Source organism: Tricharina praecox, assembly GCF_024521635.1.
Source record: "Tricharina praecox strain CBS 144465 chromosome Unknown BZA05scaffold_20, whole genome shotgun sequence".
NCBI lineage: Eukaryota > Fungi > Ascomycota > Pezizomycetes > Pezizales > Pyronemataceae > Tricharina > Tricharina praecox.
Window position 1 is genome coordinate 719,790 of NW_026250422.1, and position 25,426 is coordinate 745,215.

The 25,426-nt window shown below is 55.2% G+C and overlaps 5 protein-coding genes across 5 annotated transcripts; all 5 read left to right on the forward strand.

Annotated features, from left to right (window-relative positions):
- Positions 1 to 4,818: 4,818 nt before the first annotated feature.
- On the forward strand, positions 4,819 to 5,572 carry BZA05DRAFT_426535 (uncharacterized protein; the record flags this gene model as incomplete). Its single annotated transcript, XM_051486013.1, has 2 exons — positions 4,819 to 4,915; positions 4,977 to 5,572. 2 exons carry the CDS (start codon positions 4,819 to 4,821, stop codon positions 5,570 to 5,572), a joined length of 693 nt encoding a protein of 230 aa, XP_051337647.1.
- A 787-nt stretch (positions 5,573 to 6,359) lies between these two features.
- BZA05DRAFT_122361 (uncharacterized protein) lies at positions 6,360 to 7,630 on the forward strand. The gene is made up of 2 exons (XM_051478697.1): positions 6,360 to 6,896; positions 7,274 to 7,630. Exons 1-2 carry the CDS (start codon positions 6,708 to 6,710, stop codon positions 7,586 to 7,588), a joined length of 504 nt encoding a protein of 167 aa, XP_051337648.1. The 5' UTR covers positions 6,360 to 6,707; the 3' UTR covers positions 7,589 to 7,630.
- A 1,500-nt stretch (positions 7,631 to 9,130) lies between these two features.
- Positions 9,131 to 10,669, forward strand: BZA05DRAFT_446906 (uncharacterized protein; the record flags this gene model as incomplete). Its single annotated transcript, XM_051487114.1, has 3 exons — positions 9,131 to 9,375; positions 9,719 to 10,106; positions 10,172 to 10,669. The coding sequence occupies 3 exons, from the start codon at positions 9,131 to 9,133 to the stop codon at positions 10,667 to 10,669; spliced, it is 1,131 nt and encodes a 376-aa protein (XP_051337649.1).
- A 471-nt stretch (positions 10,670 to 11,140) lies between these two features.
- Positions 11,141 to 13,354, forward strand: BZA05DRAFT_122376 (Metallo-dependent phosphatase-like protein). Its single transcript, XM_051478698.1, has 3 exons — positions 11,141 to 11,706; positions 11,772 to 12,488; positions 12,540 to 13,354. Exons 1-3 carry the CDS (start codon positions 11,324 to 11,326, stop codon positions 13,264 to 13,266), a joined length of 1,827 nt encoding a protein of 608 aa, XP_051337650.1. The 5' UTR covers positions 11,141 to 11,323; the 3' UTR covers positions 13,267 to 13,354.
- A 1,561-nt stretch (positions 13,355 to 14,915) lies between these two features.
- BZA05DRAFT_437806 (uncharacterized protein) lies at positions 14,916 to 23,365 on the forward strand. Its single transcript, XM_051486460.1, has 5 exons — positions 14,916 to 15,799; positions 15,941 to 17,354; positions 17,404 to 17,556; positions 17,604 to 17,700; positions 17,754 to 23,365. Exons 1-5 carry the CDS (start codon positions 15,070 to 15,072, stop codon positions 23,100 to 23,102), a joined length of 7,743 nt encoding a protein of 2,580 aa, XP_051337651.1. The 5' UTR covers positions 14,916 to 15,069; the 3' UTR covers positions 23,103 to 23,365.
- Positions 23,366 to 25,426: the final 2,061 nt, after the last annotated feature.

Sequence of the window (25,426 nt, forward strand, 5' to 3'; positions counted from 1 at the left end):
GATCTGGCCGTGCCGGTTGCATACATACATCATACATGTTGCGATTGCAGCTGGTCGGATACCTAGGTAGTCGGATAGGTAGTCGGATAGTCAGCCCTGGGCATGGCAAGCTTTACGACCACGAACGACGATGAATGGAGGGGAGGGGAGACGTGGGAAGGGTGGTGGGGAGGTGGGGGCAGTATGCGCCGCAGCTCGCCGGGGGTATGTAGCAACTGAGAGCGAGCAGGCGAGACAGCCAACGCCAGCCAGCCAGCCAGCCAGCCAGCCAGAAAGCCACATTGAGCACCACGAGGCGAGGTGTCCCGCATCGAAAAGTGCGAATCGTCTGATCGTCCGAAGCTACTCTGTAGAGTACCCTAACTAGGGTGGGGCTGCCACGATGCACAATATTAATGCCCCACCGTCCAGTGTACACGGCGGGCATGCTGATCTCCACTGTCCACCAGCTGCTCGGCCAACCAACCAACAAGATGCATCCCTCCCTCCCTCCCCCCCCTCCCCCTCCGCCATACCACCCATATGTGTGTAGAGTAAGCCACAAGTGTATAATCCGATCACCACCAGGACCAGACCTGACAGACCACGAGGACACGCCGAAACGCCGTCGATGGTCGGCAGTGAGCACCGCTGGAGTGCAAGTGCAAATATATGTAACCACTCTAGTCATGTAACTAGTTGGAGGCTGCGAGGCGACTCAGGCGAGTGGAAAATGCGGGGGAGATCTACAGAGGGATTTCGCGCTGCAGTTTGAGTTCGAGATCGAGCTGGAGCCAGAGTGAGGAGTCAGCATGTGATGGACTGCGGTTCGTTTCTCCGTACGAGGCGTCGAGGCGTCAAGGCATGGGCATGTGCAGTGCAACGACCGGATCCAAACCTCCGAACCTCCGAACCTCCGAACCTCCGAGACATCGGGCGGCGGCGGCGGCTCATCACGCCGCACCGCTCCGTACGAGCACGAAGTTACGAACACGGACACGTGCAACGATCACATCCGAGAATGTAGGGACATCCAGGTATCGGAACACACTGCACACGCACATGGTCGAGCTTCCAGCACCGGATGAGACACGCACTGGCTACTGGGCACACTGGCCACTCTTGGGACATCCGACATCTAGGATTCTAGGATTCTAGGATTCTACTCTGGGTGTCGAAAGGCTTAAAGCCACGAATCACCACGCGGACGCCGGCGTCCGCGACACCGCAGCACCGCAACCCCGAGTACCAATACATACGAGTACGATCTCCAGGACGTTTAAGACCCCGAGGCCGAGACGGCCGAACAGAACGACTGGACAGTAGGCAGTGGACACGACCTCCAAAAAAAGATCCGCGAGGAGTCGGGGATATGTGTAACGTGTTGCCAGTTGGTGATACCCCAATACCAATAGCTTGCGCCACACTCGTTACGTTTTATATCCATCCGAGACGGCGAGACGTAGAGTAGGTATTGCGAATAGGACGTCGACTGTCGACATACCCAGGCAAGTTGCAACTACTATAACGACGTCCAAACGAACCGCTCCACGAACGCGCACCCCAAAACCACCCAAAACCATCAAGATATGTACGCCCGGTAGGTTGGTAGGTCGTATTCGCACGCCCAATTTCCCGGCCGGCCGGGCGGTGCAGCAGAGTACCTACGGTGGGTAGGTACTCGTCCTTCATTCCGCCAAATCACAGCCCGCGTTTCGCAAGCCAGCCAGCCAACCAGCAAGCCAGCACTCTACCCTGTATGTATAGTAGATACGGTATAACCGGTATAGCCAACTCCCAAGTAACGCGTACAGTGATTTTTATAGGTTTTGGGTATCTACTCTGCTCGAGTCACAGGTAATCTCTTCGAGATAGCTGTTGGATCCGTACTCGTGTGTTGGATACACCGGTACTGTACTCTACAAACATAGATAGAATATGTTTGAACTTTGATTCGCGGTCATCCGGGGACCGGAACCGCCTCCATCCTGCCGAATCGTGTGGTGCGAACCAGCGAGCTCGCTTGGCCGTGAACATCTATGTTTCCGTTCCGGCAGAACGAGTGGTAGTGGTGCATCATATGTACCGGCAGTGTGTGTAGGTGAATAAGAATGTAGGCAAGCAACCAGGCAAGAGTAGGAACGTGTAACTCCGTGTATATGTGTGAGTACCTGCAAGGCTGCAACACTTTTCTCCGACGGACGGGGAGACACGGGTACCTACTGCTATCGCCGAGCATGTGCTACGGTGACTACATGGTGTCTCGACTCTCGAGGGAGGCATATGCTATACACACGAGTGCTATTATCCATACTACCGGTAATAGCTCCAGCAGAACTCGCTCGCGGCTCGTTGCTCGCCGCCGGCCGCCGGTCCGTACTCTACCTACAGGCTACGGCTCGATGTCGGTAATTTGGCGCGATTTTTTCCTTCCGGTCCTTTCCTCGGAAGGGGCAAAGGGGCCTTAAGGGAAGGGGAAAGCGAAAAGCGCAAAGCCTTCCTTCCCGTCCATCGATAACAAATCCGCGCATGCACTCCAGCTCCGGAGAAACTGCATGCATGTAGGTGCTCTATGCAGCAGAAGGATTCGAAGAAGATGAAGAAGGGAGGGGAAGGGAGGGGAAGGGAGGGGAGGGGTTGGGGGGGGGTTTTCGGATATGTGTGTTTTGTATGTATGTATGTGTGAGGAAGGACATTCCCAGTTCGGGTCGGTTCCATGGTTGGATAGAGTGCTTCGCACGCCAATTTGCCGTTTCTTGGGGAGGGGGCGGAGGGATGGGGGGTTTTTTCGGGCTCGCGGTCGGACTTATCCGCCAAACCCGATAGGCGAAAAAAAGGAGAAAAAAAGAGTGATGACTCTGGCCCGCCCGCCCGCTTGCCTGCCTACCTACCTGCCTGCCTGCTTGGGGAGGCACGCGGAGTTTACTTTGTCCCGTCTGCCAAAGAGGGGAGGGGAGGATGCAGGTGTGATGTGCGGATGATGGCCTTGCTGGTGATGGATGACTCGCAGCGACAGCGGAAGGTGTCCACGAGCCTTACAAATAAGCAATTAGAGTGCGTCATGATGTCTGTCTGTCCTGTCGGATGGAGGGTGGATGAGGAACTCCGCTTCCTAAGCACCGCCCACCCATCCGCATCGCCGTGGCGGTGAAAGGTGGGAAATGTCATGGAATTAGCGAAAAAGCGGGGATCTCGAGGATCTTGAGGATCGGAGGGGAGGGGGGAGATGGGAGGGGGATTCTTTTCCGTGGTCGAGGTTTAACGTTTGACTGCCGGTTGCGGATCGTCGAACGCGAAAGCAGGATATCGGAACTGGCATCAGCATCAGCATCAGCAAGCAGCGGCAGCAGCAGCGTCCGTTGTGGGAGGGGAGTTCGTGCCGGGGAAGAAACGCGATTGGCTGGCCCTGCCAGGTGAATGGTGTGCTGCTGGCCGCTGGCATGCCTGGGGGAGCCAGACACATCCGCGAGGGAAAGTCGAAGCTATTTTCTAGTTCCCAGAGGGGTGCATGCTGTCAACAGTCTGCTTGCGGATTTCTGCTGCTGGCGGTTCGCTTGCGGCGACGAAACGAGTAAGTCGGACCCGGCCAGCCAGTCTGCCAGCCAGATTACATACGCAGCTCCGACTCACGACATCCTGCGATGGCGTGCGGTGATGGTGGTCGTGGTTGTGAGTTATGTGAGCATGTGGCTGCGGTCGCAGAATCCCAGCATGTGCCGGTGTTCCGCGAGCATGATGAGTCCTCCTGGTATGGCGGTTCCGGGGTTTGACAAAGCCCGACGGCCGTGGAATCTGTAAGGCCCGTCCTACATCCGAACGCGAGCGAGCAACAAACACAGGCTGGGCAGGACCCTGATCGGTGTGATGTGATCAGATCAATAATTTGGTGATGACGATGTGCTGGAAACATCGAAACGCCGCCCTCGGCACCCAGAGTGCCCGCGTGGGGGAAGGTTAAACGTATCACTACAAGTAAGCAGCCCCGTCTCGTTTTGCTCCTCCCCCTCCCCCATCCCCTCCTCGCCCTTCACGATCACATCTCTCCATCGGTTTCTAGCGTCCACCAAGTGAAGAAAATCCTTTGTCGAAAACCCCCCGAACGAAAGAAAAACTCAAACAACGACGATTCTCCCCGCCGTCTTCGCCGAGCAAGCATCGTCTTCGGAAACTGCCCCCCGAACTTGGACCCTTTGACCCGCCGATTCGCCTAGAGTGCCCACCTAAGTCCGCACTTACCTATTCACCACCGCCCATTCCACACAAGGTCCGCGAACATCGCTAGTTGGCACCTTACATATCTGCAGCGACAACACCAACCATCACACACACAGACAGCTGCACGGATCTCGGTCGCTGCTTGCTGCGAACGATAAGGCGCTGGTTGGCAGGAAAAGCGCCCACGGCACCAAGACGGAAAGTGGAGATCTTGGCTTTTTGCCGAACGCTTCCCAAACGAGCAATAGCGTCCTGATTGACAATAATCCCAAGTTCTCGGTATGTGTGCGCCCGTGCACCCCGTCCGCTCCATTCAATAAATAAAAGGCATATTTACTGACTCATTCCCGCAGCAGAACAGAGCAGAGCAACCACACACATCCAACCGTACAGCCAAATTCACAATCCCACCCGCACACTTTCCTCCCCCCCCACCCATAGCCACCCACAGCCAACCCGAACTTCGACTCACACACCTGAGCTCCCTACGCACCTTATCCCTATCCTTATCCTGTATAACTTAAAATGGCTGCCTCTCCCACACACTTCTCTTCACCACCATCGACCACCAAAATCACCTTCGACATTCCTACTGCTACTCCCTTCCCACGAAGAACCGACAAGATGAGCATCGCACAAACATTCCAGCTCGCCCGCAAAGCACGAGGAAAGCTCTCTTCTGAGGCCTCCCGAGGAGACCACAACCTCAGACTCCTAGTCGGTATGTAACCTCACTTCGCTTCTCTTGTTCTTTCTCGTTTCGGACGCTGACAATCTCGCAGGACATGCAAACCTACTAGACTCCCTCATGATCCACCTTTCGGAAGCCGAAGCAGAGCAGGAACGGTGGTACCAGAACACCGTCCGAGGAAACGAGTACGACACCGAGGAGTACGGTTCCCTGGCCGCCGACTACGAGTCCGACACAGAATCAGAGTCCGACGAGGACGAGGAGTACGAGGAGGACTCCGATGAGGAGGAGGAGGACGAGTTCGAGGAGGTCTACTACGAGCAGACGCGACGAACAGCCTACCCAGCGAAGCCGCAGCCGCAACGCGCAGCAGTGATCGAAGTGCAAGAGGTCGAGGCCGATTTCGATGACGACGAGTACGAGAACGAGGAGGAGGATGGCATGTTCACATTGACGCGAACAACATCGCACCGACCACCTTCGCTATGCTCGGACGCTTCCGACGACGACGAGGAAGACGACCATGCGCCTCCGTCACCACCACAACCCGTCGAACACCACTACCCAATGTCCGAGAAGGAGCTGCGAACAATCTCCTACTTCAGCTCGACATTACACGACGACCACGACAGCACAGAGGTGTTGTTTGAGGATCGGCTATTACCAACGATGATATCCACCTTCTAGATATCACGTCTCGCCATCCTCACGATTTTCTTTCTGTCTACAACATCATTGGTGCGGGGTTCGTCTTTTGGGAAGCGTCGTCCTTTTTTCATCTAGCGGATTTTAGTTTTTTTTCCTTCTCACATTTTCAATTTCGAGTTTTTTTTCCTTCGGTTATATTTCATGGGCTGGCGTTCTTCTCTTTTCGTCATGATGCGGGGAAGGGGAACTCGTTAGCAGTGCATCTTTTTTATTTTATTTTATTGCGACCACATCTTTCTTTCTGGGTATATAGTGTCATGTGGGGTGGGGCGGGGGAGCTGTATATATCTCTACTCTGTGTCATTAGGTGTTTGGGAGGAAGATCAGGAGGAGGAGCGGGGCAAGGGGAAAGGGGACATAACATGATCGCCGTCTTGTGACGAGCTGGATCTGTTGATTGTCTTGACGGACGGACGGATAGTCTGGTTGGATGGATGGGGTAGTTCAAGCCAAAAGGCGAACCAAATGCAAAATACAATGCACAACACAATTAAGTCTACATACTACATCATACACCATACATCATAACTACCGGTGATACGTTTCTCGTTACTCGCTCCCTCGCTCGCTTGCGCACTCCTCACATCACATCACTTAGACGAGCGAGCGAGGATGTACGCTGTGGATGTGGATGTGTCGTGTGCGTGGTGTGCACGGGCGGGTGGGTGGGCGTGGGGCGTGGGAAGGGTGGGCGTGGGCAGGCGTGAGTTCCAGACTCGCACACTGCGGGGGAGGGAGGGGTGGGGAATGACACATTGTGAATTTGTGGGCGAGGTAGGGCGGAACGTGTGTGTGTGTGTGTGTTTTGGGTACGCTCACTCACTCACTCACTGCGTGTTCGTGCGCAATACTCTCACTGGGTCACGACTGAGGTTGACTCTTGAGGGCTCATATGATACATAGCCGTTCTGGAAACTATTCCCAACGAGTCGTTGCTATGCGATCTCAATTTCTCGAGAGTGCGAGATTGTATGTGAGAGAGAGAGGGCGAGCACAATAGGTACGGTAATATAGGTTATCATAGGTTATCATAGGTTGTCATACGGTAGTAACTATGAGTAGAGTAGTACCGTATGAGTATGAGTGAGTAAACCTGAGGGAGGATGAGGAGCGAATGCTCCGCCCCGCCCGCCCGCCTCCGCACTCTACGAGGTACTCTACTGCTAGAGTATACGACTGGAGTATACTGCTAGAGTATACCCCGCGGATGTGTGGACGTACGGACGTTAACTCAGGCAGCAGAACATGCCGCGAGATGGTTTCGGATTTCAGGTCTTCAGGTCTCGAGCTTTCAGGTCTTCAGGCATGTACTCAGGTATCTACTCTAGATAATCAGGAAATGTGCCAGCGATCCCCCTCCCCCTCACTGAGCCCACTGAGCACACTCACAACAGAGTACCCCGCGAACGAACGGCTTGAGGGGGGTGGAGCGTGTCGGCACATACGCCGCCGCCGTGGCTGCTGCTGCTGCTGCTCCTCAGTCTTCACTCGCCCCTCAGGTCTCCATCACCCCTCAGGTCTTCACTCGCCCTTGCCCCTCGCCCCCCTCGCCCCCCTCGCCCCCGTCCTCACTCCTCACCCCTCGCCCCGCCCCCTCAGGATCTCCCCACTCTGGCTCCCCCCCCGCCCCCGCCCCCAAGCTATCAGGTCAACGACGGGGTGGATGCTAAGGACATAAAGCACCCTAGCATCAGATCAAGGAAGCCGGACTGCGGCCACAGGCCGTGGACCGCTAGGTCAGCCGTAGGTATATGTGCATACGCCCTCTACGTACGTAGGGTATGCTTTGTATACTATGCTACATCTTTCTTGGCCACATCATGCATTTACATCTCTCTCGCTCTCTCTCTCTTCCACTCTTCCGGCGAGGGAGGGAGGAGGGAGGGAGGAGGAGGCAGGGAGAAGACGGTCAGGGTGGAAAGTGGTGTATCTAGAGGAAGCAGAAAGTGCCGTGTCTTGGGCTGTGTGTGCGTGCGTGTGTGTGTGGGATGTTGATCTCCCGCATTCGCGACAATCTCAGCTGCATACATATCATACATCATATGTACCGTACATTCCGGTACTCCACGGTAGATACGGCGCGGCGGGTATGGGTACTTAGAGTAGCTCAGCAAACGGCCGCGCTGTGCGGATGGGGTGTGGGGAGTGGTGGGGAGTGGAGAGCTGGCTGATGTACTGTATGCACTGGTACCAATACCATACGCATACGTGCTAGTTACAATAGGTATTCAAGTGTCGATATCGACTGACGACCGACGACCAGACTCCAGCACTCGTCCATAGAGGAGCTTGGAAGTCGAAGGAAACTACCAAGAGGACTAACAAGTAGGTAGTGCCCAGCACTGCCCAGCACTCTGAGCCCCAGCATGTATTCGTAACTGCCATGATCTAACACCGTCGAATGCTAATGCCAATGCCAATGACGATTAAACTACAGAAAAAAAGAGGGAAAAAAAGACTGGGCTCCAGTAGTTACATCCAGCGAGCCGATCTCGAGCCGGTCCGCGATGGATGTGGACTTCGATTCCACTCCACTCCATCCGGCCTGTTCGGTGAGCTGGAGAGAAAGCACTCGCGACGATCCCAATTTTGATACCGGTACCGATTGCGGTGCGGTACGGCTTCGTGTGCTCCGCATCCGTCCTCTCCTCTCCACTGCAAACGGGCGACGGATCACCGCACGCGGCCACGGCTCGGCTCTGCTTTTCGCAGCCCTGTTCGACTAGGTAGAATATCTAGTCTCCAAGATTCTTGGAATCTCCGCGAGCTAGAGTAACTAGAGCACAGTTGTTGCTGCTGCTGCTGCTGAGCTCATGGATCATCTGCTGTGAAGGAGAGGGGGATTCTTGACTAAGTGCGGTACCCAGAGAACAAGAACCGCCCCTTGTGCACTCATCGTCTATCTACCTGCTTGCTGCTGCTGCTGCTGCTGCTGCTCTTGCTCCTGCTCCTGCTTGTCCCCCCCCTCCCCCCCACCCCACCCCGCCGTGCACCTCACACGCACACATCATCTTCATCTCGCTCGCTCGCTCCACCACGAATCACAGCCCAAACAGAAATAAAAATAAGAAAAATCCCAGAGAGATCGGTATCACAGCCAATTGTCGACCACTCCCCCCCCCTCCCCCCCAACCCCCCAGCAGCCGCACTGTTGCGTTAGCGAAACAATCTTCAGCAACGTGCACTATCCCACCCATCACCAAACCGCCGCATCCAGACTGCATACGGCCACGACCGTTGTCAGACGAGACCGACCGGACAGCTATCTAGGTTTCCGTCCTACTCCTAGCTCCTTCTTCCCAGAACATCCCGCACGACCACCACCGCGACCATCACCACCTTACAACCACTACTATACGTAAACGATCACGACCACCGCCACGACTACGACCACCACCAGCCGACCACTACGTCAACAATCACCACCACCACCACCTCCACCTCCACCTCCACCTCCTTTACCACCACCACCACCGCCGCCACCCCCCTCGACAGAACAAAAAACAACTCAGCTCCTTCCGTCACGTCTTCATTTGGATGACTTCAGCACCCCCGTCAAACGCCGGTACACCACGAACAAGCGTCGACAAGGACAATCGTCGGACGTCCATAGCTTGGAACAAGCTCCCCGAAATCCCAGCTTCGGAGAGTCGTAGGCAACCATCGTTCGCGTCCACCACTGTCATCGCGGCTCCGACTCCTGGTACTCCCGCACCCGGTCCCGCAAGTATCTCAGGGTCCATTCGCACAGGACGTTCGCTGTCTTCACCCCCACCTCCTCCGTATGTGGAACCCTACCTTACCCCCCTCCCATCCAAATCAAAATCGAACCAAACCAAACCAAACCCCCCATACCCCCATACCCCCTCCCATACCCCCCATACCCTCTCCCCCTCCCCTCCCCCCCCCCCCCCCCCACCTGACATTTTTTCTTCCTTTCCTGCTGTTCCTGTTCACCACCCCCGCTCTCTGTACCCTCTCACATGCCGCCACACACTCGTGATAGTGCCATGAGATCTCTCGTGAACACAGATATGCATACCGCAGAAGAAGAGAAAAAGCATCGTCATCCGCATCCCGCATGAAACCCTAGGCTAACTTCTTCCCACGTGGATCTGGTCGCAGTGCGTTCCTGAAGCGCGTCTCGTTCGATACCTTCGACAATAAGGATGCATCCGATTTCTCTCTCACGCTGAAGTCTAAGCACCGAGACTATTCTTACAGTCGCCGATCCCGCACATTCCTGTGCGGCACCGATCAGAACGATTACTCGGAGTTCGCCCTCGAATGGTTGATCGATGAGCTGGTCGACGATGGCGACGAGATCGTCTGCCTGCGAGTCGTCGATAAGGATAGTAAGATCAGTAGCGACATGGCACTGCAGGAGAGGCTGTACAGACAGGAGGCGAGGAAGCTGCTCGATCAGATCATCGAGAAGAATGAAGAGGAGAAGTCTATTTCCATCATCCTCGAGTATGCTGTTGGCAAAGTGCACGAAACGATCCAGCGAATGGTATGTCACCACAAGACATGGGGGATTCCGTCCCACGTCGGAGATTTTCTGACATCCTAATTCAGATTCACATCTATGAGCCCGTCATTCTGATCGTCGGGACTCGCGGTCGCTCTCTAGGCGGTTTGCAAGGACTCCTCCCCGGCTCCGTATCCAAGTACTGCCTGCAACACTCACCGGTCCCCGTCATCGTCGTCCGCCCATCGTCTAAGCGGGACAAGAAGAAGGCTAAGCGCAAGGCGGATCCGGGAAGACGAGTCTACCAGGATATCCTACAGCAGAGCAATCTGATGCTTGACGAGAGCCACAGCCTCGCTGGTATCACGGAGGGTCTGGCCAATGCGTCTATCACTACGTTGGGAGGGGACCGGAGCAGCGGCGAGGGAGTCTCACCTAAGACGATGGGACCCACTATCATCACCGATACACCGTCTCCCGGAGCTCTGACCCCGTACTCCGGTAGTCCTGTTGTCAGTTCGAAGGATGTCAGTAGTGAGTTCCCTACCGCCGTTGCTGCCAGTTCAGCGACGCCTATGGGAAGCGATAAGGGCGAGAAGCCATAGTCGTATTAGTTTAACGTTTTTGTTTTGTTTTGCTTCTTTCTGGATGAACATTGTGGACTTCTGTACCTTGTATTTATGATGGGCCTTTGATCTTGCTATGCCTTCCCTCCTCCCTCGAAGACGTCAAATGTTTTCTGATGCACCTGGGACTAGGTGTTTATCTCTCTTTTTTTTTATCATTTCATTTCCTATCTTTTTTGTGCCTAGGATTTGAGACTGAACGGATGGATTTTTTGTACTCAACTGCTCTTTTGTTGCATGGGCTCTGTCACTCTCACTGTCGGTCATGTCATTTTGGGCATCTTCCTAGATTTCGAGTATCAAATACCGATTCCATTGGATAGTTTATGGTGATGGCCTGTGAGTCGGAACTCGGGGGATTTTGAGGCTGCATACCAGGTACCAGATGAGGCAGATGGATGCGCATGTGAGCTAGCCCCCTGCGTACCATATCCTCCTATCTTACGGGTCATCCGAAGTGCAGGGTTCCTTGTTCCGCACATTTAGCTCGCCAGCCATGCGCCTTATACCGCAGAGCTTAGGCAGCTCCCACGGGGTCCCATCCAGGTCCTCCGCCTCTCTCATCCAACCACCTCCGCGCCCCCCATCTCTCCTTCACCCTCCTTTACGGCTTCACGTATCATACATACAGCTATGGGGAAACTCACGACGGTCACGGCACTCACGACGCTGCTGCTGCAGCTATGCACGGCCATCCAGCCCGAATCCCACAGCCCGCCTCCAAACCAGGAGTTCCGCGAGCTGGTCTGGGGCGACATCAACTTCCTGCACACGACCGACAACCACGGCTGGCACGCGGGCCACCTGCAGGAACCGCAGTACTCGGCGGACCTTGGGGACTACATCTCGTTCATCAGCCACATGCGGCGCAGGGCCGAGGAGAACGGCGTGGATCTGTACGTCCTGGATAGTGGTGACCGCGCGGAGGGGAATGGCCTCTGGGACGCGAGTAATCCCAAGGGATACGTCACTAGAAGTCTGGTCAGGAAGTGGGATGTGGATATTCTCACGACGGGGTAAGTGATGTGGAGAGAAAGGGGATGAGTGTGTGTGGTGTGTGTGGCTGATGGGAGGTTGATAGAAATCATGAGCTCTACAACCGCACGACTGCGCTGCTCGAGCACCTCGAGATGGTCCCGTACTTTGGCGACCGCTATCTCTCGTCCAACATCGATATCGATATCGACGGCGCCTGGAAACCCTTCGCCAACCGCAGCTTGACCTTCACCACGCCACGCAAAAACCTCACCATCACCGCGTTCGGCTTCATCTTCAACTTCACGGGGGCACACCCCATCGCCCGCGTCAAGCCCGTGTCTTTGGTTCTGAAGGAGCCATGGTTCCTTAAGGAAATCAGCAATCCCGATGTCGACATGTTCCTAGTCGTGTCGCATGTCGATCTTAACACCGGCGAGATGCAGGAGATCCATGATGCCATCCGCGCGGTCAACCCGGATAAGCAGATCCAGTTCTTTGGCGGGCACTCGCATATCCGGAATTTCAAGGTGTTCGACGAGAAGTCGAGCGCACTGCAATCCGGACGGTACTGCGAGACCGCCGGGTTCCTGAGTCTTTCCGGAAAGGGCTTGTGGCGCGGGAATAAGGATGCCGAGGTCAGGACGAGTAGGAGATATATCGATTTCAATAGAGACGGGTTTATGCACCATTCCGGAACGGATGTGGAGACGTTTGATACGCTAGAGGGAATCCGGATGACCGAGGATATCACCGCACACCGACAGGACTTGCTGCTGAATGAGTTGATTGGGTGTGCGCCGCAGGACTTTTCGTTATCACAGTTAGTTGTCCCGTAATCCTCCCTCCTTCCACCGCTCCTAACATCCCGTAGCTCTCCCTACCCTAGCGAGTCCAACTGGTACTCCTACCTCACCACCACGCTCCTGCCCGTGATGGTCCGGAACCCAAACCGTGCAGAGGTGCCTCACATGATCTTCATCAACGGCGGCAGCCAGCGCTTCGACGTGTTCAAGGGAGCGTTTACATACGACACGTCATTCCTTGTGTCCCCCTTCACCAGCCGCTTCCACTTCGCGCGGGACGTGGACTATTCCGTAGCCGAAAAGCTCCTGCAATGGTTCATCAACGACGCCTCGCCGTACTCGACCGCCGCCGCGGCGATGGGCGAGTCCCCGATCACGCCCAACACGCCGCTGCACCGCGTCCGCCGCCGCGAGCGCCAGCAGCACGTTCTCGGCATGGCCTACAACCTGACCAAGGGCTACACGACGTCCGACGCCTGGTCGGCCACCGATCCCGGCGACGACGTGGTGCACATCGGCACGCCGCGATATCCCGCGCCAAAGGTGCTGCAGTCCAACGCGGAGTTCCCCGCGGATGGAACCAAGCCGGAGAAGGTCGACGTCGTGTTCTTTGACTTCATTGCGGGGAGCGTCGCGCAGGCGCTTAATGATATCGAGGGAGGTGATAGGTGGAATAGAACTGGGTTTGAGATGTATATGGGATATGAGGATACCCTCACGAAGCTCATTTTGGAGTTTGTTAAGACCCAGTGGAAGTGCCCCGAGGCGGGCGAGGGCGAGGGGGGGCAGCTATGAGGTGTGAGGTGGGAGGTGGGGTGTGCAATGAGGTATGAAGTATGCAGTGATGTGATGTGGGATGTAGAGTAGAGTATATGTGCGTTAGATGTACATAAGTACGGGGGCTTGGTGGTTTGGTGGCTTATTTGTTATATCGTTTTGGATTTATCTTATAATTGTACTTACTGTATAATCAAGGGGGGCGAGGGGGATGGGATTTAGATGTTGATTTAGATGTTGAGAACGTTCGTGTACGCGGGAGATGCTGGAGAGATCTGAGAGATATTTCAATAACGCTCTGGTTTATGTCACCAACGAGGGTAAAATGTGTATTCACCATCGGGAACGATTGAGCATGCGTGAATACTATCCCCTACATATCCGCCGACTGTAGATTTGTTGCTGTGCATAGTATGCCCAGTTAGGAGGCGGCAGTGCGTCTACACAACCACACAGCTCACTCTCTCGATTAGTCTGGTTGCAGCTGTGTTGGTGGCAGTCACGATTGCTACCATGCCAGTCGCCGTCGGTGCCAATACCAGACAATGAGCAGCAGGACTGATACAGAGGTTATGAGGCAGGGACTCGAGCCACAAACAGGCAGTCATGTTGACTGTTGCAGACGGGGCACCGGCGGACTCTACTGCTACACCGGCGAATACTACGACCAAGTCTAAGAAATCGATATTGAAGCGCTCAAAAAAAAACGTGAACTGCAGGACCAGAGTTTTTTTCAATCCAATGGAAAGGAAGGCGGAACATCCAATAAAGATCAATCTTCCGGAAACCATGAAGGCTGCGGAGATGGCGGCAACTGATTGGTTTTCAGGTTTTTGTGGCAGGAGCAGGAGCAGGATTGGGAGAATCTGGTGAAACAGACAAATGTGTAGGTAAGGTATGCCAAAAAAAACACAGAACTTTCAAGACTTATGGTGGAAGGGGTGGAAATATCGACTCGGAACTAATACTATAGAGGACGACCAGCCGGAACAGCCTTCTACCACTAGATTCCAAACACTACAAATTCACCTCTTCTATGTCCAGAAACCAGTACATTGTAATCAAATGATACCTTCATGTCTCCGATCAAACGAAGCCTATACAGATGCTGATTGGTACAAGAAAGTGGAGCCGCTCAATTTCTTGGTCAGAGAGTCAATGTTATTGCATTGTGTCAGCGAGGTTACAACTACAACTGGCTCTTCTTTTTTTTGTTTCATCATCATAGCATTCGACCTTATCAGATCATGGCTGTACAAACATCCGGTTCCACCTCACTGTCTCCGACCGCTGGCCGCGAGCTCGATGTGGGTTCCCTATTGCTCTCCGCCCGGCCCAAAACTGGCTCTTCCATTCATGTGTCGAAGGAAGGAACCGCATAACTTCATCGTCATCCTGAATTTGCGTCGACACAAGCCGCTGTGCACCTGTTTGCCCTTTCGCTTCCCTACATACCGGCAAGGCCACCGTGTCAACGTCTATATAGATAATCTCTCTACCGGTTGCAGTTCCATTACTCCTTAAGCTACGAAGTGACGATTGGTGAAATGGACCATATGAGAATGATCGAGTGGCCGCATGTGATTCGGAAACTTCCGGCTTGGCATTGCGTGTCGCGTTTTCCCGACACGTGAGACTGGGGGCGTGAGTCGCGTCTACCAAAGTATCCCCACCTGCACATCATCGAGCACCCACGCCTCACCAGAACCACACCACGACCACGACCACGCACGCACACCAACTCAATCCGCACGACAAAAACCTACCACGCACGTCGAGTGATGAAGCAGCCGCCGCTCCCGGCGCACTACTAAACACAGCATGTCGGTATCGCGGCGCAAATCGGGGGTGTACCCGAAGGGCGGTCCAATCGTTGGGGCAGGCGGAGGGGGCAGCGGCAGCATGCGGCCTCCACCCGCGCCGTTCTCGTTACGAGCGATGACGCCGGCGGCAGCACCCCAAACACAAGCTCCAACGCAAACACAAGCACCACCGCCATCATCGATTGCGGTGATCGTACAGAACTACAGCAAGGCGGGCGGGGGCGGCGGGGCGGGCGGCGGAACGGGCGGGCTGCCGAACCGGGATGCGTTCCAGCAGCTGCTGGCGGAGATACTGGGGCCTGACGAGGGTGGCGCGGGCGGCCACGAGGAGGACGTTGCTACCAACTATAAGGTCCTCCAGGTTGTTACTAGTGCCGGCCTCACGGTCCTGCTGGCGCAGGATGAGGATCCGTTTGCGGATTCCAGCGAGACGCTGAGGCAGGCAGGGAATAGTCTGCTCGTCATCAGGCTTACCATACAGAGGACTCCTGCCGTGCTGTTTTACTCGCCGCCTGTGGTATCCGCGGAGAATGCACAGCCAGATCAGCTGTTCCTATATCTCTGGCTGTTTCCGAGGCTGTTTCCGCTGCTGGGACATTACAAGGCTAGGCCGCTGGCGAAGGATCTGGTCGAGACGCTGGAGGCGATACTGTTTGCGGTCGGATCCTTGCCGCAGCATTGGAAACATCTTAGGACCGTTGCGGGGTACTTCCGCGGCTGCTTAAATTGTAATAACCATTTCTTTTCTCCATCTGTGTTGTGGTGTTGTGCAGTGTCTTTGGTTTCACGTGTGACTTGCTGCTGTTTTCTTCTGCTGCTGCTGCCTCATGGGGAATGTCCGCTGATTGGGTGCTCTGTGAAAACCTAAGGTATTGCCTCGTCGTTCCAAAGCCCCACGACGGTGAAGGACACTCTCGCGGGAATCTACGCGCTTGAGCTCCCGCCGTCTGACTTCAGCATGGACGGGTCGATCCGCAAGAACCTGCCCAAATTTGATCCGCGCACGATACGCTTCAGTCTGTCGGACACGGAGAGCGCGGCGCTGGTGGCAGTAAACATCTTTATCATCTTGGCACGGATTGTCGCCGCCGAAAGGAGGACGAGGCATCTTCCCGGCATCAGAAGCATCGCGGATCATTTCACTGCTGCGCAGCAGGGCCTGGCAAAGATTTGGGGCGTCATGATGGCCTCGTGGGAGTCGTTGCCGGTCATGCGTGAGAAGGCGGAGGGGACGTGTACTGAGATATTAAGGGCGGTGGCTACGGCGTTGGATCTACTAGCGGTGGAAGCGGGGGCGCAGACGCAGGGGAAGCTGGATGGACTGTACATGTTTGCCGTCTGCTGCGTCGTGGATACGCTCAAGCGCCCCGTTGAGCAGATGAGCCAGATCGCGGAACAGGCGGTCGCTGGGATTGTGCTGAGCTTGGTGGCGGTGGCTTCGGCGGACGGCGAGTCGCCGCTCGTCCAGGAGCTGCTCAACGATCGCGTTTTCTCGCCGGCGCTGGCGATGGTCTCGGATGAAGGGACCTGGAAGCTGCTGAGGCATGATATGCAGGTCGTCCTGTTAAGGCTCATACTCGACATCACGCAGGAGCGCACAGTGGTCACCAAGGCGAGGGAAGCGCTGAATGCTACCACCGGCGGAGAATGGAAATGCAAGGACGCCGCGCTGGACAAGAAATTGAGAGCGGTTCCACTACCGGTGCAAGAAGAGGTGGCAGTCGACGACGGTTACGGTCCTAGGAAGCGTCGGAGGCTCGTCCAGGATGAGATATCTACTCCAGAGGAATTGACGAAGTCGCTCGTACGTAAGGTGTATTCCCTGCTTCAGGATGGAAACAGAGAAGCCGCCGGCGATCTCACCGGCCTCAAGAGCGCCACCGTGGATGGCTTCGGTAAAACATCCGAAAGTGATCGCTGCACAACCGTTCACACCATGGGACTCGTTGCATGTGCGTCCGCCGGTGATCTGGAGCGGACCGGAGCAGAGGGGGAGTACGTGTACAGATGTGGCTTCTGTGACTCCGATGCGCCATATCCCCGCCGGAAACGTGGCTTCGTGAGTGAAGCTGTGGCCCAGCTCCTGGATGCTCTCGAAGCTATCCACAAGATGGAGAAATTCGCGGAGTCCCCAGAGATCAGGGCGTGGGGTGTTGAGACCGTCAGACGCATGATGAATCATACGCAGGAAGCGGCGCATCTGAATATGGAAATCTCCGTTATGGGCGAGTGGTGTATGGGACTGCTGCAAAGCGGGAGGAGGGAGCTGAGGATTGCTGCTGGGTATGTGGTTTGCGTATGGGTGTGAACTTGCAGTGCTGATATATCCTAGTCGGGCGTTGCCGTCGTTCTTGAACTTCTCGCACGACGCCGATCTACTGTCGAAGAATAAGACCATCATTTTGGAGGGACTCACAATCCTGTCGACTGCCAATGATGGGCTTACGCCGGAAACAACAGTGCTTGCGTGGGGCCAGGTTGGAAGGTAAATTGCTCCGCGAACCGGATCGTGTGCATTGCTGACTTTGAAAGGGTGTCTGTGAATCAGGAATTGAATATGGTGCTTCTACGACTGATTGAGTACCTGGGATATCCAAATGACCTGGTGATCGGTGCGGCACTGAATGAGGTAGGCACCTGAATGGTGGTTGAAAAATGTGTTTCTTTCTGACAGATCGCCAGCTCGATGCATTGGTTCAAGCCCACGAGACCCAGCCACGGAGATTGGTCACGCCTTTCTGGCGCACCGTCAGCGTAATCGCAGTCAAGCAGCTCCAAACCAAGCCGCAGATCGTGCAAACACTGATCCAATTCATCTCGATGGACCTGAACGAGTTCCTGACACACACGCAAGCCTACACACTGCCGTATCTGGTCGTCCAGGGGGAAACCGATGTCATCCAAAAGATTGCACAAGCGTCCGGGAAGGATCGTAGCGTGCAGGTTACTTGCTACGATAACATTGCGTCGATCTTGCCGGTATTGCTTGTACAGGACGTCACCAACGTCGAGAAACATGCTATGCAGCAGCTCGAGGCTATCTCGTCGGAGTTTAAGACATCGAGTCTGGCGGAGCTGGTTAGGCCGGATTCGTTGATGATTGCTGCTGAGCTTTTAAAGATGGCCGGGGAATGCCCGCTGGTAGAACAGGAGCAGAAGGAGAGAATTCACAAAGCTCTCAAAATCGTCTTCAAGTTGTCGTATAGGCCGGAAGTTCATACACCGGCAACCTCCAGCCGCAAGATGAAACCACCGCCAAATATCGACTATCTAGTGGACTTCTTTGAGACGCATGTTCTTGGACTCTGCACGCTGTTCAGCGACACGTTGAAGAATGCACAAGGAAAATCCACCGACATGGAGAAGATCCGATGTCTGAAGGCAATCCAGGAGATGCTCAATCTCGCTTCCGGATCGGTGACGAGTGCACTACCGCAGATCTGTGCATGCTGCCAGTCGGCGCTGGAGTCCGACGCTCTCCGCACGACCGCACTGAGGACTTGGTCGATAATGGTGGTGCACCTTGACGACGAGGACTTAGTCCCGCTGCTTTCGCAGACGTTTTCCATCCTCTTGCGGTATTGGTCGCTGTTTGATGATGAGGCATGCGAAATTGCCCGGAATATGATTGCTCAGATGTTTCAAGCTCGTGCTCCGGTGCTGGAGGAGTCGGTGGCGTTGATACCTTCGTTCGCTTCAATCCCCCTCCTGAGGAAGTTTGAAACCCGTTTGAAGAAATGGCGTGAGGGTGTCCAGCCACAGAAGCGGCTACATCAGCTTGCTCTCCGCTGCGGACACGAGAATGTCATCGTCGTGGAGTACGCGCTCGTCGAACTCAGGGACTGCATCAAGGAGAATCAGACTTTCATTCACACCTCTGGAGGGAACCAGCAACCGGATTCCGTGGTGACTGAGATGATACGGAGCCTCCTGGATGTCATCGTCACCTTCAAAGATCCAGACCTACCGGCCAGGCCTCGAATCGAACGGCTATGTACGGAGTGTCTTGGCTTGATTGGCGCCGTCAATCCGAACATTGTCGAGTCGAGCCGAGTCAAGGAGGAGATGACGGTGCTTCACAATTTCACGCGAGCGGACGAGAGCGCGGCATTTGCCATGTTCTTCCTCGAGAAGATCGTGGTGAAGCAGTTTCTCTCGTCGCAGGATACGAAATCGCAAGGCTTCCTGGCGTGGTGCGCTCAGCAGCTGCTGGAATTCTGCCAGGCCACGAATCAGATAAATCCTGTTCCGCGGAAGTCGCAGTCCACAATCAAATCGTCTGCGCAGAAACGATGGGATAACCTTCCGCCTGCGGCGCGAGAGACGCTGACGCCGTTCCTGAAGTCGAAGTATTCATTGAGCGGAGGGGTCCAGCGCGCGCCGTTCACTTACCCGCTGTTTAAGCCGGGCATAACGTTCAGGGAATGGCTGATGACCATCATAACGGAGCTCCTGTGCAATGCCTCGGGGACAAATGCTAAACAGATCTTCGATGCGTGCGTAAGGATCTGCCGCGGGCAGGATATTTCCATCTCGAAGTTTCTGTTTCCTGTCGCCGTGCTGCATACGGCAATCGCGGGCTCGGACGCGGATAGGCAAAACATCACGCAGGAGTTCCTCGCGGTGTTGAGGCATAGGTGCGGGCCCTATGATACTACCAAGATGAAGGATACGCTGCGGCAGTGCATCGAGGTCATCTTCTCGGCGATCGACCATATGACCAAGTGGCTTCGTGACAAGCGGCAGGACGACCTGATCTCCAAGACGGCGGCTGCGAAACAGCAGAATAGACACTACTCCCTGGAAGATGATTCTGAGCTGAATCCTGCCATCCGCCGTGTCCGCAGCATCCTGGATGCCATACCTCCTGAGCTGATGGGAAGACGGTCACTCGAGTTCAAATCTTACGCCCGATCTCTCCTCTACTGGGAGCAGCACATCAGAGCTAAGAGGAACGAACTGCGGGAGGATGAGATGGAACCGCTGTATGTCCAACTACAACGCATATACACGCACATCGACGAGCCAGACGGGATGGCGGGGATCTCGGCGAAGCTGCCCACGTTGGACATCGACCAGCAGATCCTGGAGCATCGCAAGGCTGGGAAGTGGACGGCGGTACAGAGCTGGTATGAGCTGCTTTTGGCTGAGAGGCCCGGCGATGTCAAAGTTCAGGCGGACCTCATCAGTTCTCTGCGGGACTCGGGGCAATACGATGCGCTGCTCCATCAGGTCGATGGGATGATGGCGACTTCGGCGCAGGCGCATACGAGATTGCTTCCGTTCGCGGTTGAAGCCTCGTGGGTAACGGGGAACTGGACCGCGCTGGATAAGTATTTGTCGAAATCCAACGAGCATACGAACGGCACGTACGATATCCGCATGGGTTACGCACTTTCGGAGCTCCGCAAGCAGAACATGGAGGCGTTCGTCGAGTGGGTCAACAGCGCTCGAGAAACGGTTGCCACCACGATGACGGAGTCGGCCACGGGAAGTATCCGGCAGTCCCACCACTTCCTCGTTCAGCTACATGCGCTCTCTGAGTTACAGAGCGTTAGTGAGGGTCTGCACCGGCCGGAGTTCGATGCGGGCGCGTTTACACGGTCCCTCGAGAGTCGGCTGAATCTCATGGGCACATACCCTGCGGATAAACAGTACATTCTGGCGGTGAGGAGGGCTGCACTGCAGCTCTCGGGAAAGAATATGACGGATGAGATCATGTCGGCCTGGCTGAGCACTGCGAAGCTCGCGAGGAAAAATGATAATACCCAGCAGGCGTATAATGCCGTACATCATGCTACGCTGCTGAATCCGGCGCTGGCGACGATAGAACATGCAAAGCTCCTGTGGCATGAGGGTCAACATAAGAATGCCATACGCAATCTCAATGGTGCCATCGCGAAGAAGATCCTCGAGATTGGAACCGAGGCACCACTGTCGCTCTCCAAAAGCAGTACTCGGGTGTCGACGAACTCGAATCTCACGGTGACGACGGAGAGCCTCGAGGCGCAGCCGCAGCCGCAGCAGAATCAGAGGGTGGCGAGGGCCAAGCTGCTGCTCGCGAGGTGGCTCGAGGCCAGTGGTCAGACACATTCGACGGCGCTGCTCCAGAAGTATACCGACGCTACTCTGTGGTTTCAACGGTGGGAGAAGGCACATTATTACCTAGGACGCCACTACAATAAGCTGTACGAGGCCGAAAAAGCTCTTCCACCGCAGCGACAGTCGTCAACTTTCCTGAGCGGTTCGCACGCAGTGCATATCGTGCGGAATTACATGCGCGCACTCGCGTTTGGCGCGAGATACATCTTTCAGACCATGCCGAGGTTGCTCACCGTCTGGATGGATCTCGGTGATGAGGTCAAGAGGCCATTGGATGCGGTTTACGGGACCGAGAAGTACAGGGAGCACATAGAAAGGTTGAGGGCGAAGCAGCTTAAGGATCTGCACAAGGCGACCGAGCGGTATCATCAGACTAAGCTGGGAGCATGGATGTTCTTCACTGCGCTGCCGCAGCTCATGTCGCGGATCATCCATTCGCACGAGAGGGTGTACGCGCAGATCCAGACCATCATTGTCAAAGTGGTCATGACGTATCCGCAGCAGTCGATGTGGTCTCTAATGGCCGTGATGAAGTCGACGTCTAAGGAACGTTCGCAGCGCGGCCAGCGGGTGCTGACGCAGTTGAGGGAATCGCTGCCGAAAGGAAAAATCCCCGCTGGTACCATAGATACGAAGCTGCTCATCAATGAAGCGCGGAAACTGACGGATCAACTCCTGGACCTCTGTAACATGGAGCTCAGCAACCGTTTGGCTCATCTCAGTCTGAAGAAGGATTTCAAATTCCGCCACGAAGTGGCGCCGTGCCAGTTGGTACTTCCTACACAGGCGGTGCTCACTGTCACCCTCCCCTCGCCCACTGATACGATCGAGAGCCACGGACACTATGCGTTTGCGGCGAACCCTCCAACGATCAAGAGGTTCTTCGATGACGTTCACATCATGGCCTCGCTGCAGAAGCCACGCAAGATCAGTATAGAGGGCACAGATGGGCGGGTGTATTCCTTCCTCTGCAAGCCCAAGGACGACCTCCGCAAGGACGCACGACTGATGGAGTTCAACAACATGATCAACCGGTTCTTCAAGCGCGACGCCGAGTCCAGTCGGCGGAACCTCTACATCCGCACATACTCCGTCACCCCGCTCAACGAAGAATGCGGCGTGATCGAGTGGGTGAGCAACGTTCAGACGCTGCGTGACATCCTGCTGTTCTACTACAAACAAAAGAACATCCACATAAACTACACGACCGCTCGCAAACTCCTCGACGAAGCCACAGGCGACATAAAGGATCCCAAGACCAGAAAGCCCCACATATTCTCCAACACGGTCCTCCCCGCGTACCCGCCCATCTTCCACGAATGGTTCCTCGAGATGTTCTCCGAGCCGGCCGCCTGGTTCGCCGCACGGCTGCGCTACACGCGCACGTCAGCGGTGATGTCCATGACCGGCACGGTGCTCGGTCTCGGCGACCGCCACGGCGAAAACATCCTGTTCGACCAGCTCAGTGGGGACACTGTGCACGTGGACTTCAACTGCCTCTTCGACAAAGGGCTCGGCTTCGAGAAGCCAGAGCGCGTGCCGTTCCGGCTGACGCAAAACATGGTGGACGCCTTTGGCGTCACCGGCTACGAGGGCGTGTTCCGCAAGGCCTGCGAGAGCGCAATGAGACTCCTGAGACACAACGAGGAAACTATGATGACCGTCCTCGAGGCGTTCATTCACGACCCTAGCGTAGACATGGTAAAGCGTACGGGAAGCTCGAAGAAGGCGGCGAAGGCTCCGGATCTCCTCCCGTCCCCCGAGACCCCGAAGGAGATCCTCGAGAGCATACAGGCAAAGCTTAGGGGGCTTTGGGAATCGGATACCGTGCCGCTGAGCGTCGAGGGCCACGTCGAGGTGCTGATCAAGAAGGCGACGGACCCCGGGAATCTATGCGCGATGTATATTGGGTGGTGTCCCATGTTTTGAGCGGGATGGGGATGGGGATGTGGAGTTTGGCGAAATGCGGAGTGTTTTTTTATGTGCAGTTCCATGATTTTCTCAGTTTATGTGTCAGTTGCAACTTTCCAGGTATCTGTATATTTTCGACGATGAGAAGATTGTTACGATGGGCGGTCGGACTGGATTGAGTCTGTGGCGGAGTGGTGGTGGTGGTTGGCAAGGTGTAGAGTAAAAAGGCGGTACCCAACTGCCAATACGGCGGCAATAATAGGGCGGGCGTAATCAAGGGCCCTTTTGGTTGTGTTTCATGATTCATCGAGATTCGAATGTGGCCTGTCTACGGTACTCTATTCTGGATGATGACAATCCAGATTCCATACTTATCTCTGTCCTTCTGTCCGTCTGCACTGTATGTACAGTCCGGAATCCAGATAGCGAGCTCGGGTTGGTATCCTCTAGAGCAGTTAGGAACTCGGTACCACATACCAAGTATTTACATAGCCCGCCATGTCACCGGAGCCGCGTCACGCCTGCAACGGTTTATGTGCCTACCCTACCTACCTTACTGTATATGCGTCTCGACTCTCGAGACTCGTGGCTGTGGTTGTGGTTGTGGTTAATCTTTCCCGTAGTTGCAACCACTTGGCACCGAGTGCTGACTGGCCGCTGGCGAGCTGTCAATTACTAGTTGGAGCTTGCCGACAAGCACCACGGAAGACTGGCCGCTGGCGAGCTGTCAATAATTACGGTAACTAGCTGGAACTTGCCGGTAAACGCCCAGACGTCAAACGCTCCATTCTACATAGTAGTTGTACATAATAGAGACTGCAGTGGGGCTACTGTCACCGTCGAAGCTCGGCAGTCCGGAGAGCCAGTGGTCCGGCTACCTGGTTACCTGGTTACTTTTACTACCAAGCTCTAACTGCGTTGTTAACTACGGTAACTAGCCGCCAACTATCCTGTAGTTACATATCACGTTTCGTTTGGATACCGGTAGTCTACTAGTACTTAGAGTATAATAGAGTATAATAGTAGCCGTGGCAGTAGAGATCTCCACATGGTGTCCAGCCTCTGTCCAGTGTCCGTTATTTCTCTAGACTTCAGCCCCAGCGACGGGATACTTTGTTTTCATGCGGACACGCTGTAACTGCCAGTGCCAGCCAGCAACTCGCACTCGCACTCGCACCTACCACCAAAGCCGGGGATGCCAAATGCAGGGCAGATATAAAAAGCCATCCAGTCACCAGTGACGACGAAGCCAACCCGCACCCCCGCTCGCACACGCACCTACGGTCCCACGGTTCACCCCCGCCCGCCTGCGCGGCGCTGCGTCCGTTCCTGTCGATCGACAGATATCTACCTCTATTTGGTATCGATAACGAAGTTTGAAGTTCGAACCCCGACGAGTTCACGGCGAGACTGCACAGTGCGGAGGACCGTCCGCCTTTTCTCTCTTCTTCTCTCGCCTTGCATCCCCCCGACCTCCGGCCTCTGGGATGTGTAGTGCTCCACTGCTCTGCTGCTCCGCTGCTCCGTCGTGGGCAGGCTCTATGTAGGGGGACTCGAGCTGGCTGCTGGCTGCTGGCCGGTACTGCTGTACTGCTGTAGCCTGTAGGTATCTACATACCGTATCTACCGTCTACCGTCTACCGTGACTACCGTGACTACATAGGTGCACAACGTTGAATGCACACACCGGTACTCGACATACTCAACGACGAACGATGGATATGTGAGGGTGAGGGGCGAGGGGTGATCCGCGACTCGTGAGAGGTGAGGAATCTAGGTAGGATGGATGGGAACGCGCGTCCGCTTGGCTGGGTGTTGGCCGTGGTCACATGGGGGGATGGGATGCCTGGGCAGTGTGCAATGTGCAGTGCAGTGAACAGTGTGTGCTCCGAGTCTAGTTACCAAGGTACCGGTGCGCACTACAGCTGGCGATTCGACTGTAGTTACTCTATTATACATGGTAATCATAGTAGAGGAGAGTAGAGTAGTGACTGGCAGCGGTACCTACCAACCTACCCATGATACCACCCATAGTTGATTGGTGATCGCCAGCAACAAGCAACAGGAGTACACGCGGCTTCGCGTAGAGTGCTCCAGATAGTTACTCTACCTATTAGATACCTACTGTAGAGTCTAGATACATATTTGCACCTACCTACGCTGTCACGATAAGAACTCGGAACTTGGATATGGCAGGTTTTCTCGACTCTTGAGGGCTACCGGGCTACATACCTGGTTGTTATACTTGACCCCGCATACCTACCGAACACTTGGCGGACGCCGGAGCATGGAGTATGGAGCATCTCCAGCGCGGGGTGGGCTGGGTGGGGGGGTGGTGGGGC

Excerpts from the sequence above, each read along its gene's own strand:
- BZA05DRAFT_122361 (XM_051478697.1), top strand. The coding sequence starts at position 6,708 with ATGCTCCGCCCCGCCCGCCCGCCTCCGCACTCTACGAGGTACTCTACT. Across the intron at positions 6,897-7,273 it reads TCGAGCTTTCAGGTCTTCAG|CACCCTAGCATCAGATCAAG; the intron begins GCATGTACTCAG and ends AAGGACATAAAG.
- BZA05DRAFT_122376 (XM_051478698.1), top strand. The coding sequence starts at position 11,324 with ATGGGGAAACTCACGACGGTCACGGCACTCACGACGCTGCTGCTGCAG. Across the intron at positions 11,707-11,771 it reads GTGGATATTCTCACGACGGG|AAATCATGAGCTCTACAACC; the intron begins GTAAGTGATGTG and ends GGAGGTTGATAG. Across the intron at positions 12,489-12,539 it reads CAGGACTTTTCGTTATCACA|CTCTCCCTACCCTAGCGAGT; the intron begins GTTAGTTGTCCC and ends AACATCCCGTAG.
- BZA05DRAFT_437806 (XM_051486460.1), top strand. The coding sequence starts at position 15,070 with ATGTCGGTATCGCGGCGCAAATCGGGGGTGTACCCGAAGGGCGGTCCA. Across the intron at positions 17,557-17,603 it reads GCGTGGGGCCAGGTTGGAAG|GGTGTCTGTGAATCAGGAAT; the intron begins GTAAATTGCTCC and ends TGACTTTGAAAG. Across the intron at positions 17,701-17,753 it reads TCGGTGCGGCACTGAATGAG|CTCGATGCATTGGTTCAAGC; the intron begins GTAGGCACCTGA and ends ACAGATCGCCAG.